We start from the raw sequence: 13,591 nt of genomic DNA on the forward strand, positions 1-13,591 counted from the left end.
ACATTGTTCAAATAAGACATTTATTATGAGACGGAGGGAGTAATAAAAATAGTAGAATAACTTAGTAGCAGTGTTGTAATAATTTTGACGAGAATTAATGTTAACAGTATAGACATAAGAAGCAGGAAAATAATAGAGTTTATTAGTAACAGTAGGTGATAAGTTGTTGATTTTTAGCTGATAGGGTTTATGTAACAGGGCTAGTATTTTAAATAGCAGAACTGGAAATAATGGCATAAGAGTACAGAGTAGAAAGTATTGGTAACAGTAGCGGCCAACGATTAGTAGAAGAATTAAAACCGTAATTGAATGTGAGGAGTAGTAAGTGGTTAACAAAGATGGATAGTAGCAGTAGCAGTAAATTCTCATAGCAGGAAATTAGCGAAAATTATCAGTTTCAGATTTGGACTAATAATTAATAAAAGTATAAGTGGTAGACTAATTAATTCAACAGAGACGTGATACGGCGCATTAGTCCGAAGTAAGAATAATAAAAGTTGTAGCCGTTAATTATTTAGCCGGTATAGTTAAATTGTCCGAATTTTTACGAAACGCTTATAGCATATTTTGGTTGATTTCAGTGCGTTGTATATTTTGCCGAAAGATGCAAAATTTCTGTTGTTGTTAAATTTTGTTGAATTGCCTTTGATTATTTGCGAATATCAAGTTGCAGGCCTATGGCCAATGTTGCTATTGTTGATAAGTTGATGTTGAGTTGTTGTTATTGAAATGATGCTATGACGAAGATGAAACAGTTATAATGATAAACCTATGAACAAGGCCGGTCCTTTGAATTTGAGTGCTTTGGGCGAACCAAAAGAGTGGTGCCCCTATAAGTTTTTTAAACATTATACAGGTTCGGTCCTGACTTTTTAGAGGCCCAGGACAAATAATAAAAATGGACCCCTAACAAAAAAAATTAATTATAAATAATATTAATATTTCTAATAAAAATAACGCTAATATCCAATTTTTTAAATATATTATTGTAAAATAAAATTTACCAAATATATAATTTTTATAGTAAATCTTTAAATATAATTTAATCATATAGTAAAACTTTAAATATTTAATCACAAAAAATATTACCTAAATTTTAAATTAAAAAAATAAAAATCAGAAAGAATAATGAAACTACTATAATGTATATAATCAAAACAGTAGATAACAAAATCATTTTTTAGTTTAGTTGGCAAATGAGTAAATTTTTAGATACAGTGCGTAGGTTTGATCCTTGTTTTATGTAGTTTTGTTATTTTATTAAATAATTGTTAAAAGAATAAAAATATATTCTCCAGTATCGAACACAAGAACTCAGGGTGAGAGGCGCATAACCCTGTCGCTGAGCTGTTTAGCAATTCATGGAGCTGTTTCAAAATAAGATATCTAATAATTTATTCATTCTATTTCATAAAGCCTACACCTAGATTTTTTGAGGCCCTTCTTTTTTTGAGGCCCTGGACTGTGGGCCTGTTTGCCCAGGGCCGACCCTGACAATATATACATAAGGATAAAAGAAATAATTAGATAAAAATACATTTTCATTTGACATTATGCAAAAAGAATACAATTATGGATCTTTAAATTAATGTTTATACTATATCAAAACATAAACCACTATAAAGATATTTATTCATTCATTCATTCATTCATTCATTCTTCTTCTTCTTCTTCTTCTTCTTCTTCTTCTTCTTCTTCTTCTTCTTCTTCTTCTTCTTCTTCTTCTTCTTCTTCTTCTTCTTCTTCTTCTTCTTCTTCTTCTTCTTCTTCTTCTTCTTCTTCTTTAAATATCATCCTCTTACTATTTTTTGTTGCAAAATCATTAATAATTTGTTCATAATCAAGGTTCTTCAAAAAATTATTTCCAACTGAAATCAACACAAGACTATTTAATCTATCTTGTGACATAATAGATCTTAAATAAGATTTTAATAATTTTAATTTAGAAAAACTTCTCTCAACAAATGCAACACTGATAGGATAGTTAGTATTATTCTATAAGCTATGCATGCATTTGAAAAACAATTAAAAGTCTTTAAAGAACTTAATATCATATAGTTTGATTTTGATTCAACTGTTAAAACTTCTCTAATAACTTTCAATTCTTCAAACAAAATTTCACCATCAAGATCAAAAGAATCGTCATGTTTTAAAAAAGTTTCAAGATGTTTACATCATCTTTCAAGTCCCTATCAGATAATGATCTAAGCCTTTCAATTCTAAACAAGAATCCAAAAATATTTTCATATGTGCTATACTGCTCAAATCATCTATGAAGTGAGCCAATTGTTTGAAATATATAAGAAATAATAATTTTGAAAAGACTCTTCAGCAAACTCAAGATTCAGTGGCGTGGGTTGAGATAAATTTTCATCATAATGTTGTTTTCTATGAATTTAACATTTTTGAATAAACACACATTCAATCTCCATTTTATTCCCTATCTTTTCAACACTAGCCTTAACATTTACAAATCCAGATTCTCTACATTCTTTTATTAATTTTGACTTTGTAGTGTCCCTATATATTTGTTAGCAAATATTTTTCAAAAAAATAAATTTTAGCAAATATTTTTTAATAGAAATTCTCTTTTAATATATATAGGGATAAAAAAATGTGGTGCCCCTATGATTATGAGGCCCTGGATTCCCGCCCTGCGAGCCCGTGCTCAGGGTCACCCCTGCCTGTGAAGATGTGATGTTAATGGGTTGCCTATATTAATTGGCAGTATATAAGTTGGAGGTTTTGTCTCGTTGTTATTAAGTTGTTGTTGTTGTTGTTGTTGAAGTTGCATTTTGTGATGTCGCATTTCATCGAGTCACATACCTGCATATTTGCGATGGCCTAGATTGGCAACCTGCGACGAAGACTTATGCCTTGTTGATGCCTCTATTAATTGGCAATTATTAAGTTGGGAGTTCTGCTCGTTATTAAGTTGGGAGTTCTGCTCCGTTATTAAGTTGGGAGTTCTGCTCCTTTGATACCACATGCATGTGCATTGTATTGAGTCGCATTTTAAGTCGCATATTTAAGTTGTGTGTTGATGAGTTGTGAAGAATAAGTATTTGTTCGTATGAAGTGGTGATTTTGTATACTCTAATTCTAATATATTGTTTATCATACACTCAATTATATGGTTCGATATCTCACCCCTTCTGTTTGAATGTTACCCCTATGTTGGTAACGTGTTGGTAATCCATAATGAAGGTTGTTTACCTTCATTAGTTTGAGTCAGGTGTTAGTCACTCTGATACGTAACACTCGGAGAGATGAAAGCATGTTTCTTTGATTGTTGGTTTTTATTATGTTGCTGAATTTTAAATTGTTTTCATTAAAGACTTGATGTCTTGAAGTTGTTTTGAGTTGGACATGAGATTATGTCATTTCAAATTGAATTTTGTGAATCCGCTGCGTAGTAATGAAATTGTTTTGAATTTTAAAGACTAAACAGGCTGTTATCGGTTCATCCGAAAATTATGTGTTATGTATCTGTTTTATATGTGATTGAATGTCGTGGTTGTTTTAAGTGAAGTGTAACATCCCATATTTTATTGGAAATTTTATATTCTGATTTTTTTTATAAATTCGTTGGGTAGAATTGAGGTGTTACATGTGCCGGCACATACAACACATAAATTGGCACATACTATTATTTTTAACACTATGTGTCGGCACATACAACCTATAGGCCGACACATACATGTCACATACGTGTTAAGGCTAGGGTGGCAAAATGGGTCGTGGCTCGCCGGACCGGCCTGCACACCCGTCAAAAAATGGCGGGTTGGGTTGGGATTTTAGGCCCGTCGCTCGCCAAAACCCGCCCCGCCAAAACCATCCGCCCGCCCGCCAATGCCCGCCGCGCGCCAAAGTCCGTCCCTCCTCCAAAATTCCCTTTTTTTAGTTAATTCTAGTAATTCCAATTTTTGATGGTTTATTTTATATATTTATTTGTAAATATTTGTAATATTTTTTTAAGTAAAATTTGTTAAAAAGTTGCTTTTATAAAAAATAGTTTTAAAAAATAAGTGAAAAATTTAATTAATAGGTAAAAAAAACCTTTTAATCTATTAAAAAACCTATTATGCCCATTTCACTTGGCAGACATGTCCGTCCCACTTGTTTTTTGGCGAGTTTAAGACGGAGCGGGCGGCGGGCGGGGCTGACGGCCTGTTTTGCCACCCCTAGTTAAGGCACATTTTTTTACTTTATTTAGCAATGACTTTTGAATATGTTTGTACTGCCATTTAAATCTATTTGGTAATGACTTTTGAATATGTTTGTACTGCCATTTAAATCTGTTGAGTGACATTTGATTCTGTTTTTAATCTTTGATTGCATAGTATTTGACTTTGCTAAGAAATGAATTCTTTTTTCCCCCTTTTTTTAATGGAGGATTCTTTTTCAAATATACCACTGACTTACTTGCAATAAATAAATAACCTAACTTAGATACAGTTCATAAATTATGAGGCCAAAGTTGGGTCATTTTCACATTGCCCAATAAAATGATTACCACCATCTATGTTCTAGATTATTGTCTGTTTAAAACAACTCTTTTTAACTGTAATTCACATCTTATTGGATTAATTAACCAATTAAACATGATTAAAATGAATGGTTATTTTTTATAAGATACTCCTAATCATCATCCCAATCTCCCCAAACCAGATTGACGAATACAGTGACGTTTACATGTGGGTTTAAATATATGTAAAATTCTTAACTTTAATTAGCCCACAAAACTATATGCTTTCTTTGTGTATTTAGCATATTCAGCTCAAATTAATGTCACATGTATTATATAATAACCCCACTTTTTTTTAAATAAATTTGGTAGAAATTAGGTATTATCTGTACACAATAAACAATTTTTGAGAGATAAATTAAATGTTTTCAATTATTATTTTTGTTAGCGGGTTTATGTATTAGATTCTTTGTGTCTTGTCCTTTTTGTTTTTTAATCTATGATTTATTTTTATTAACAAAATTAAATACATTTAAAAAAAGTTCAATGTGTTTAGTCAAAATTAATTAATTTTAGTGCCATTAGGGGAGACGAATCCAAGAGCCTCACAAAAGACAAAATAAAAAGTGTATCTTTTGGTTTTGTTTTTAGTGCTATTGAATTGAATATAATTAATGAGGTCTATTAACTTAAAGATTATCATTAAAAATAGATTTTTTTTTAAATTTATTGTTTAATTTATTATTAAATAAACATAATTTTTTAAAATTTAATTTTAATCAAAATTAATTAATTAAAAATCAATAGTTGTAATTACATAATCAAACACATATAAAATATTATAAAAATATTTATATATTATCTATGAGTTAAAAGGTAGTGCACTGGCAGTGTAAAATAACTGTCATCCAATAGAAAATCATAAATGTGCCATGTCATTAAGTTTTTTTTTAATAAAAAAATGGTTTAATTGGATACATGGGTGGTGATTGGTTGACAGTGTAAAAATATTTTACACTGTCAGTGCATCACCCCTTTTCTCATTATCTATTACTAATAATTAAGACCGTAATTCAAACTCAATTTAATGAAATATAAATTGAATCGTATTTGTTAAAAATAGTTTTTTTTTTTTTAAATTATAGAACAATTTATATATTTAATCAATATAGTATATCATATAGATTGATTTTTAATAAAGGTAAAAAGTAAATTTTGGGGGATGACCCTTTTTAAGTTATTTTTTTTTTAAAACATTTTTACCATTTTTTTATGAAGGTTTTTTTTTTGGAATCTTTAATAGAATATGACTTCTTTATTATTAGAATTGAGAGATCGAGTTTGTACTCTCATATGTTTTTGTGGCTTCTAAGATTAAATCTTAGTGTTACATAGTCTTGTAATGAGAGATAGTGAGGTATATGGTATGAATTCAGATTGTGACATGGTTTTGGATGGTTTTAGAATTGTGATTCTAAATTTTGACCTTATTAGTTTTACTAGTAAGAATATCGTCCCTCCTAACGCATAACATGTTTTGACGAGTGAAATTTTTAGTAAAACTATTAAGGACATGACCACAAGACATAACACGCTTTTTGGTTGTTTGCAAGCTGCATATGCTCATGATTTTCTCTTTGATATTCCTTTTGATGGGATAGGCCAACATATGTCAACGACGGAGTATCGTTCTATCCTAAGATACTGCCATATGATTCTTTTATTTGCTATTGATGATGTTTGTCCTGTTTGTTATAAGGCGTATTTGGATACATTTATGGAACAAGCTGCGATTCATTGTAGGGAGCTTCTAGGTTTCAAATACCAACATGATCTTGTTAGTGATGTCTTGTTTGATATATTTCGGTAGGCCGGAGTATTTTGTGAAGAAAGTGACACCTCTAAATTTCTTGAATGGTCCACGCGAGAAAAGATCCACACTTACGCTAGCAGATGTTTAGGTGTATGAATGAGTAGGAGAGAAACATGCTTATGAGGACTTGATGACTGAAGGTTCGTAGGACAAACAACCTTTAAAATTGATTCAATCAAACATAAGAAAACGTGTTCCGTCAATCAACATGCTTTCATTCCATTTGTTTTTGATACTATGGATTTCCTAACACCAGAAAAAATTATCTTTTCAAAGAGCCTACGAACTTATAAATAGTAATGTTGTATCTCCCGTATCTATAAATGTAATTTTTAAGATGATTGATTTTATAATTCAAAAAGAACTAGCAGTGCAGCTTATTGTCCATCCTTGCGCTCAGAATTTACCACAAATTAGTTTTGTATAAAATTGTAACACTTAGAAATATATATATATATATATATATATATATATATATATATATATATATATATATATATATATATATATATATATATATATATATATATATATATATATATCACCATCCTTCTCAGTCAGTCTCTCTCTCTGTTATGAATGCTGATTTAGCCCCGCAGTAGTTGCCCATCCTTCCGCTCAACCCTCCTCCACAAGAAACACACTCAATTCATATCACATTCATTTCTCAACAAGTGGATAATAATACCCTCTTCAAATCCTCTCCATTTTTCATGCCATTTTCTTCTTAAACCTAACCCTATTTTTTCTCCTTACAAAAATAAAGCACCACCAAACTCTCAACCTAATAAACAAAAACCCCTTCCAAACAAATTTCATATTTGTCTCTTCTCTCTCCAACGCGGTTTCTTCCTAATCCTAACTCTTTCATCTCTCTCAAAATATTGCAATATTCTTCATGGACTATTGTGTAAGAGAATTAGAAGGAAAACAAGCTCATGATCCTTTATTCATGAAGAAAAATTCATCGACATCGTCCTCGACCGATCCTCATCGTCGCGTGTTTGTTCATGGACCTGTGATTGTAGGAGCAGGACCATCAGGCTTAGCAGCAGCAGCATGTCTCAAACAAAAAAACATTCCATCCATAATTCTCGAAAGATCCAACTGCATAGCTTCATTATGGCAACTCAAAACCTACGACCGACTTCGTCTCCACCTCCCGAAACAATTCTGCGAGTTACCCTTCATGGAGTTTCCTTCAAACTTCCCAACCTACCCTTCAAAACAACAGTTCATAAAATACCTGGAGAATTACGCAGAGAGGTTCCATATTAGTCCAAAATTCAATGAGACAGTTCAAAAGGCCGAATTCGATAGTAAAACTGGTTGTTGGAAGGTGAAGAGTCTTAATAGTAAAGGCGATGTTACGACGGAGTATGTTTGTCGGTGGTTGATCGTTGCGACCGGAGAGAATGCCGAGGCTGTTGTGCCTAGTATTGAAGGTGCAGATGAATTTGAAGGAGTTATAAGACATACTAGTTTGTATAAAAGTGGTGAAGAGTTTAGAGGGAAGAGAGTTTTGGTTGTTGGTTGTGGAAATTCTGGTATGGAAGTTTGTTTGGATCTTTGTAACCATGATGCTACTCCTTCTCTTGTTGTTAGAGATTCAGTAAGTAAAAAAATTTCCATTTTTTATTTAATCATTAGTATTATTTTATGTGTTTTCAAAACGGGTTTTTAAGAAGGCCAGAGTCATAGTCATGACCTCTAAGCACGAATTCTAGTTTATTAAGACACTGTCTTGTCTCCTGAGATCAGAGTGTGAAAAAAATTGTTTTTATAAAATGAGAAGATGAGAAAAGGTTTTTACTAGTTTATGTCTCTCTTTATTTGGAGTTTTTGGTTTAATTTGATGAAGGAAAAAAAGTTGTTTAAGTATCATCATAAGAGATACTCCCACTTTCTGATTTCTACTTCCTTTTTAATTGGTTTTTTAACTTTTCATGAAGAAAAATACTATGCATATATATATTTAATTGATTTCCATTTCTAAACCCAAGATAGTTCTTTTTTCCACTAAAATCATGTTTAATGTTTAAAGCTCTTTTTGTCATTAAGCACGAAAATGAAATTTTGAACTTATTCTCTAATTTTTTTTTTTAAAAATTTTATACACCTTTCAAGTCATTATTATAAACAAATTTGATTTTTTACTCTCTATATAATCTACATACATCAATTATTGAATAAATAAAGAATTTTTTTTTTATTTATAATAGTGACCAGAGAGTATATATAATTGACAAACCTAAATATCATATTTATTGTCTGTTAGTAGAGTTAAATTGAAATTAAAGCAAAATTCAGTATGAACTAATTACTTAACCCATAAATTATTAAAATTATCCGAATTCAGACTCAAGATCTTGAAAAAAAGATGTTCTTAAATTCGCTTAAATTCAGAAGCCTTACCAACATATCAAACTTCTTTGATTTATGTGTCACAAATTTCACATGATTTATAGAAACAAAGCCTTTGTTTCATTCTTTCTTTGCATGCATCCATAGGTTACAAGTTCCAAAATGGATAGTTATAATATTTGTTTACAAAACACAATATATTTCAAGACTTTATCTTTGTTTCACTTTCTTACAATCTCAAGCATGCGCAACATGGGCATAATATTGATAAATATTTCTTTTCATTTTCTCCAACTTTTTTCAAAACCTTCTTTTTTCCACCACATCCCCATGATTTTTCTGTGTGTTTTTCCCCACATAGAGCATGGCCTAAGCCTGCAACATTAACATTAGGCAGCCAAAGTCCATGTACCTTTTGCCCCCACTTGATATATATGATATTGTTATTTAATTTACTATGGTTAATTTTGGTGAATGAAGGTACACGTTCTACCACGAGAGATGCTAGGGAAATCAACTTTTGGGTTGTCCATGTGGTTACTAAAGTGGTTTCCATTGAGACTTGTCGATAGGTTCTTGCTCTTAGTGTCATGGCTTTTGCTTGGTGACACTTCTCAACTTGGTTTGGATCGTCCTAGTTTGGGTCCCCTTCAACTCAAAAACCTCACGGGAAAAACTCCTGTCTTGGATGTGGGTACCCTTGCCAAGATTAAAGCTGGACACATTAAGGTACTTTCACATTTTTTAGTAATACTTTTTTAGAGAGATTTTCATGGAGATTCGGCCGGAAACGGTTCATTGTCGGGTCTAAGAATATGTTTGGATTGATTCCGAGTTTGGTGTAATTGCGAACACAATTAGGGTTGTACTATATTTTTGTTTAACCTTCTATACATAGCTTTTATTCAAACTAAACTCTCGCATCTTAATTTTGTCATGAATTTCGGACACGCATTTTCTCTGATCGTGAACATATGTACAGAGATTAGAGAGTCGTCTCAAATTTTTGGTAGCTCCGTGTAAATTAGTCCCAGTTTAATCATAAAAAATAAATAAAATTTTTACTTAACCTTAACTATAATTTAACTGTCATTAACATTTTATGAAGTTTTATTAACTGCCGAAAATTTTAGGCCATGATAAGAAACACGTTTTACACACTCTCAAAACTGTCACTACTAATTTATATGTATCTAATCTAAATAAATAGTTATAGTTATATTCGTAGGCATATGCAATTTACCGTTTTATGCTATATATTAACATGGATGCTGTGAATTTGTTTGCAGATTCATCTTTTTTGTTTTTGGCGATTTTTAATTTGTATTACAACAATGTACTCTATCGATTGGAATGAATGAATATTTTATTTAGTAAAAAAAAATCTAAATAAAAATCATATAGCATATTATTTAATAAATGTAACAATAAATTTTTTGTTTATAGTAGTGGTTTGAGACTTATGCTACTAAAGTTGAAAATTTGATTAGATGTAATGTGAGTTTAGTTCTTGAGAGCAACTTCATTTTGGATTATGGTGGCTATAGTAATAGTAGGTTGGAGAATTGTTTTGTACTTTTTTTTTAAAAATTATTTAAGAAATATTTCCTCTATGGTGTTAGAATAAAAAAAACTAATGGCGGTACCTAATTATTTCCTTTTTGCTTTACCAACAAGTGCAACATACATTTCCTTCTCTTTTTCTTTTTTTATATATAATTAAATTAATGAAATGGCTTCTTAACTTGTTCCCACCTCTTATATTTTACTTGCCAAGATTTATCATCATTATGTGATTTAAATCAAATCATGAACAAAGCACAATTGGTTAAGCTTGATTTTTTAATTGAAAAGCTAATCAACAAAAAATATTGGCTAATCATTATTTGAATCATGCTTGGTAGGATTAATTAATTAATTAGTATTTTTTAATTAGATTGTTGGTTGTCAAACTCAAATTTGATTTTGATATTAAATAAAAAAAACTAAAAATGGATTGATGTGTAGGTAAGGCCAAGCATAAAGAAGTTAAAACGTCATACAGTGGAATTTGTAGATGGAAGATCAGAAAATTTTGATGGCATCATTTTGGCAACTGGTTACAAAAGCAATGTACCCTATTGGCTCAAGGTATGATATCAAGTATCAATATCATGATACAAATATATGATATAAATGATCATCGCGCTTGGTTAAAAAGTCATTGGCATGAAAAAACCGTGTATTAAATCATGAGTGAACATCTCCTAATTAAACTCTATTAAAATCGATGTGTGCATTTATTGTTCGCTTATCGATAAACAATAGTAGGTCTTGACTTTTTAGAAAATTTGATTGCATGCAACTCAGATCGCAATAATATTAAATAATTTATGTGTCTGATTATATATAGGCATGATACATTAATTATTTAATAAATTTAAAAATATATATTTTTATTTATAACAGGGATAAGAGAAAATTGAATTGAATGAACAAAATAAATTCACTAATGTATTTGAAATGAATGAAAGATTTAATATATTAATTATGTGATATATATGTGCAGGAAGAGGATATGTTTTCTATGAAAGATGGATTTCCTATGAAGCCATTTCCAAATGGGTGGAAAGGTAAAAATGGACTGTATGCAGTAGGTTTTACCAAGAGAGGACTATTAGGTGCATCAATGGATGCAAAAAGAATAGCTGATGACATTGAACAATGTTTAAAAGCTAAGGCAAAACATGGATCATAAAAGTATTATATATAGAGCAATTTTTAATTGCTCACTCAATTTTGCCATACAAATTTTGCCATACAAAAGTTTGGTAATTTTGGCTAAGTGAGAGACAAAAAAGAGAAGGGATTGATCATTGAAAACAATTGATCATAATAATCATTGGTGTTTTGTCTTGGCTGATTTAGAGACATTCATTCATTCATTTATTCGTTGAGGAATATCTTGAATTGAAAGTTGGTTTGGTACATAAATGAATGGAAAGTGAGATATTTTTGGATGTGCTAACATTTGCTATAAAACATGTGTGTGTACAATGGCATTGTACCGAATTGGTTTGAAAATTTCAAATTCATGCATGGAAGAGAAGTAGGCAAAAAGCGAGAGTACAATTCGTAGTTTCGGATCGATAAGAAGATGTTGAAGAAATGAAGAAAATTGGTGATTTTTTGTACTTAGCAGGGGACCTTACCAAATTCGTATTTCTCTGCGAAAGGATCTCGCATTCAGCATTTGTTCTAAAAAAATAAATGTCTATTGTACCAAATTTGAATTCAGATCATCTGATTTTAATAGAATTATCTCTAGTCTCTGAAAATCTTCAGAGGTTGATAGTGTGTTCTTCTCAAGATTTCATATTCAAATTGTGCTGGGACTAACAATTTCTGTATTGAGTCAGTTTATACAGAAAAACATTAGTTTAAATGAAATTTCTGATGACTCAATGATGACTCGAATGTGTGGATGCGAAGACAATGAAGGCCTAATGAGAAAAAAAACATTTCTTAATATAGGATGAAGTGCAACATAGATTGTGTACCAATATTTATTACCAATTTGATGCAATTTCATTGTTGAAATGATTTCTTTTTCCAAGTTGGAAATGAGGACCACACCTTGTTTTCAGCTGAAATGTAATAAAAGTTGTTGGTTTATTTGAAAAATATTGGCCACAGCCAGAAAGCATTAAGTTGCAGGGAATTGCGGTAGAATTGTTGTTATGACATTTATTACATATTTTCTGTTCTCACCAACTTCATTCAATTTACACCGTTCATAAGAATTTAAGCAACATGAAATGAGTGAGACAAGTCATATTGTACCATTTGCCATCAGAAACAATAATACAATAGCATAGTAACCCACTCTTTTATTATTACTACTACTACCATTTACCAATGTACGCTTCTTTGGGAGTGAGAATGAGAAATTTAACTCATGAGTTGTCTTTGGAAGTTGCATGAATGATGTGGCAGAAATCCATAATGCATGTGTTCTGGGCTCCATACAAGGGTCAGAATGAAACATCTAATGATGAAGCAAAGGTAGCATGCATCAAAGAGCAAGTCGACCTTCATTTTCTTGAACTAGATAATTCCGCCTTCAGAAACATTGTTAGTTAATGTTTTAAAAACCGAACTAGACATCAAATTAAATTAATGAGACATGGATAGATCTACATTAAGGCTAACTGATCTTGTTGACATGGATAGATCTACATTAGTCAATTTGATGACCAATCTCATTTTCAATATATAATACATATTCCGAAAGATGTAATAGCAAATTTTTTTTAGAGTCATAAACATCAAAATGAGACCGGTCATCATTTTCAATATATAATACATATTCGGAAAGATGTAGAAAAAAATAGCAATTTTTCAATATATATATATATATATATATATATATATATATATATATATATATATATATATATATATATATATATATATATATATTTTAAAAATGAGACTGGTTATCAAATTGATTAGGATGAGTCACTGATTTGTTGGTTAAATTACTAGGTCATGGATCAAACTGCATGACTAAATCGAATAATTTTGTTGAATTAATCAGATAATTCAATTGAATAATTTGGTCTCTCTAACGAAACTATATAGTTATTAAAACAGTCGAACCAACTGACTCTATCTTTAAAAAATCATGACACCTACCAAATTGCAAAATTGAAAAGTTCATAATTTTACAAATTTATTCTTTAAATTCAAATTCTAAAAATAATAATCACATACAACAAAATAGTATAACATACAAATCAATATAAATTTTGAACATAGTATAATTGTATCATAAACTAAATAACAAAATAAGTGTTGTGTCTAATAAATTTAATTTTAAAGAGGGAAAGTTGTTCTAAATTAGT

At 30.3% G+C, this 13,591-nt stretch overlaps 1 protein-coding gene across 2 annotated transcripts; it reads left to right on the plus strand.

The window, feature by feature from the left end:
- Positions 1-6,913: 6,913 nt before the first annotated feature.
- On the plus strand, positions 6,914-12,752 carry LOC131660012 (indole-3-pyruvate monooxygenase YUCCA6-like). 2 transcript variants are annotated; one of them, XR_009300667.1, is made up of 4 exons: positions 6,914-7,953; positions 9,186-9,434; positions 10,718-10,835; positions 11,254-11,391. XR_009300667.1 is itself a non-coding variant. In XM_058929126.1 (4 exons), the coding sequence occupies exons 1-4, from the start codon at positions 7,240-7,242 to the stop codon at positions 11,440-11,442; spliced, it is 1,275 nt and encodes a 424-aa protein (XP_058785109.1). In that variant the 5' UTR covers positions 6,914-7,239; the 3' UTR covers positions 11,443-12,752. The 2 variants fall into 2 exon arrangements, 1 of the variants encoding a protein (XP_058785109.1); XM_058929126.1 differs by having other exon boundaries at positions 10,713-10,835; positions 11,254-12,752.
- The last annotated feature ends 839 nt before the right edge of the window (positions 12,753-13,591 follow it).

Source organism: Vicia villosa, linkage group LG3, assembly GCF_029867415.1.
Source record: "Vicia villosa cultivar HV-30 ecotype Madison, WI linkage group LG3, Vvil1.0, whole genome shotgun sequence".
In the NCBI taxonomy this organism is placed as follows: domain Eukaryota; kingdom Viridiplantae; phylum Streptophyta; class Magnoliopsida; order Fabales; family Fabaceae; genus Vicia; species Vicia villosa.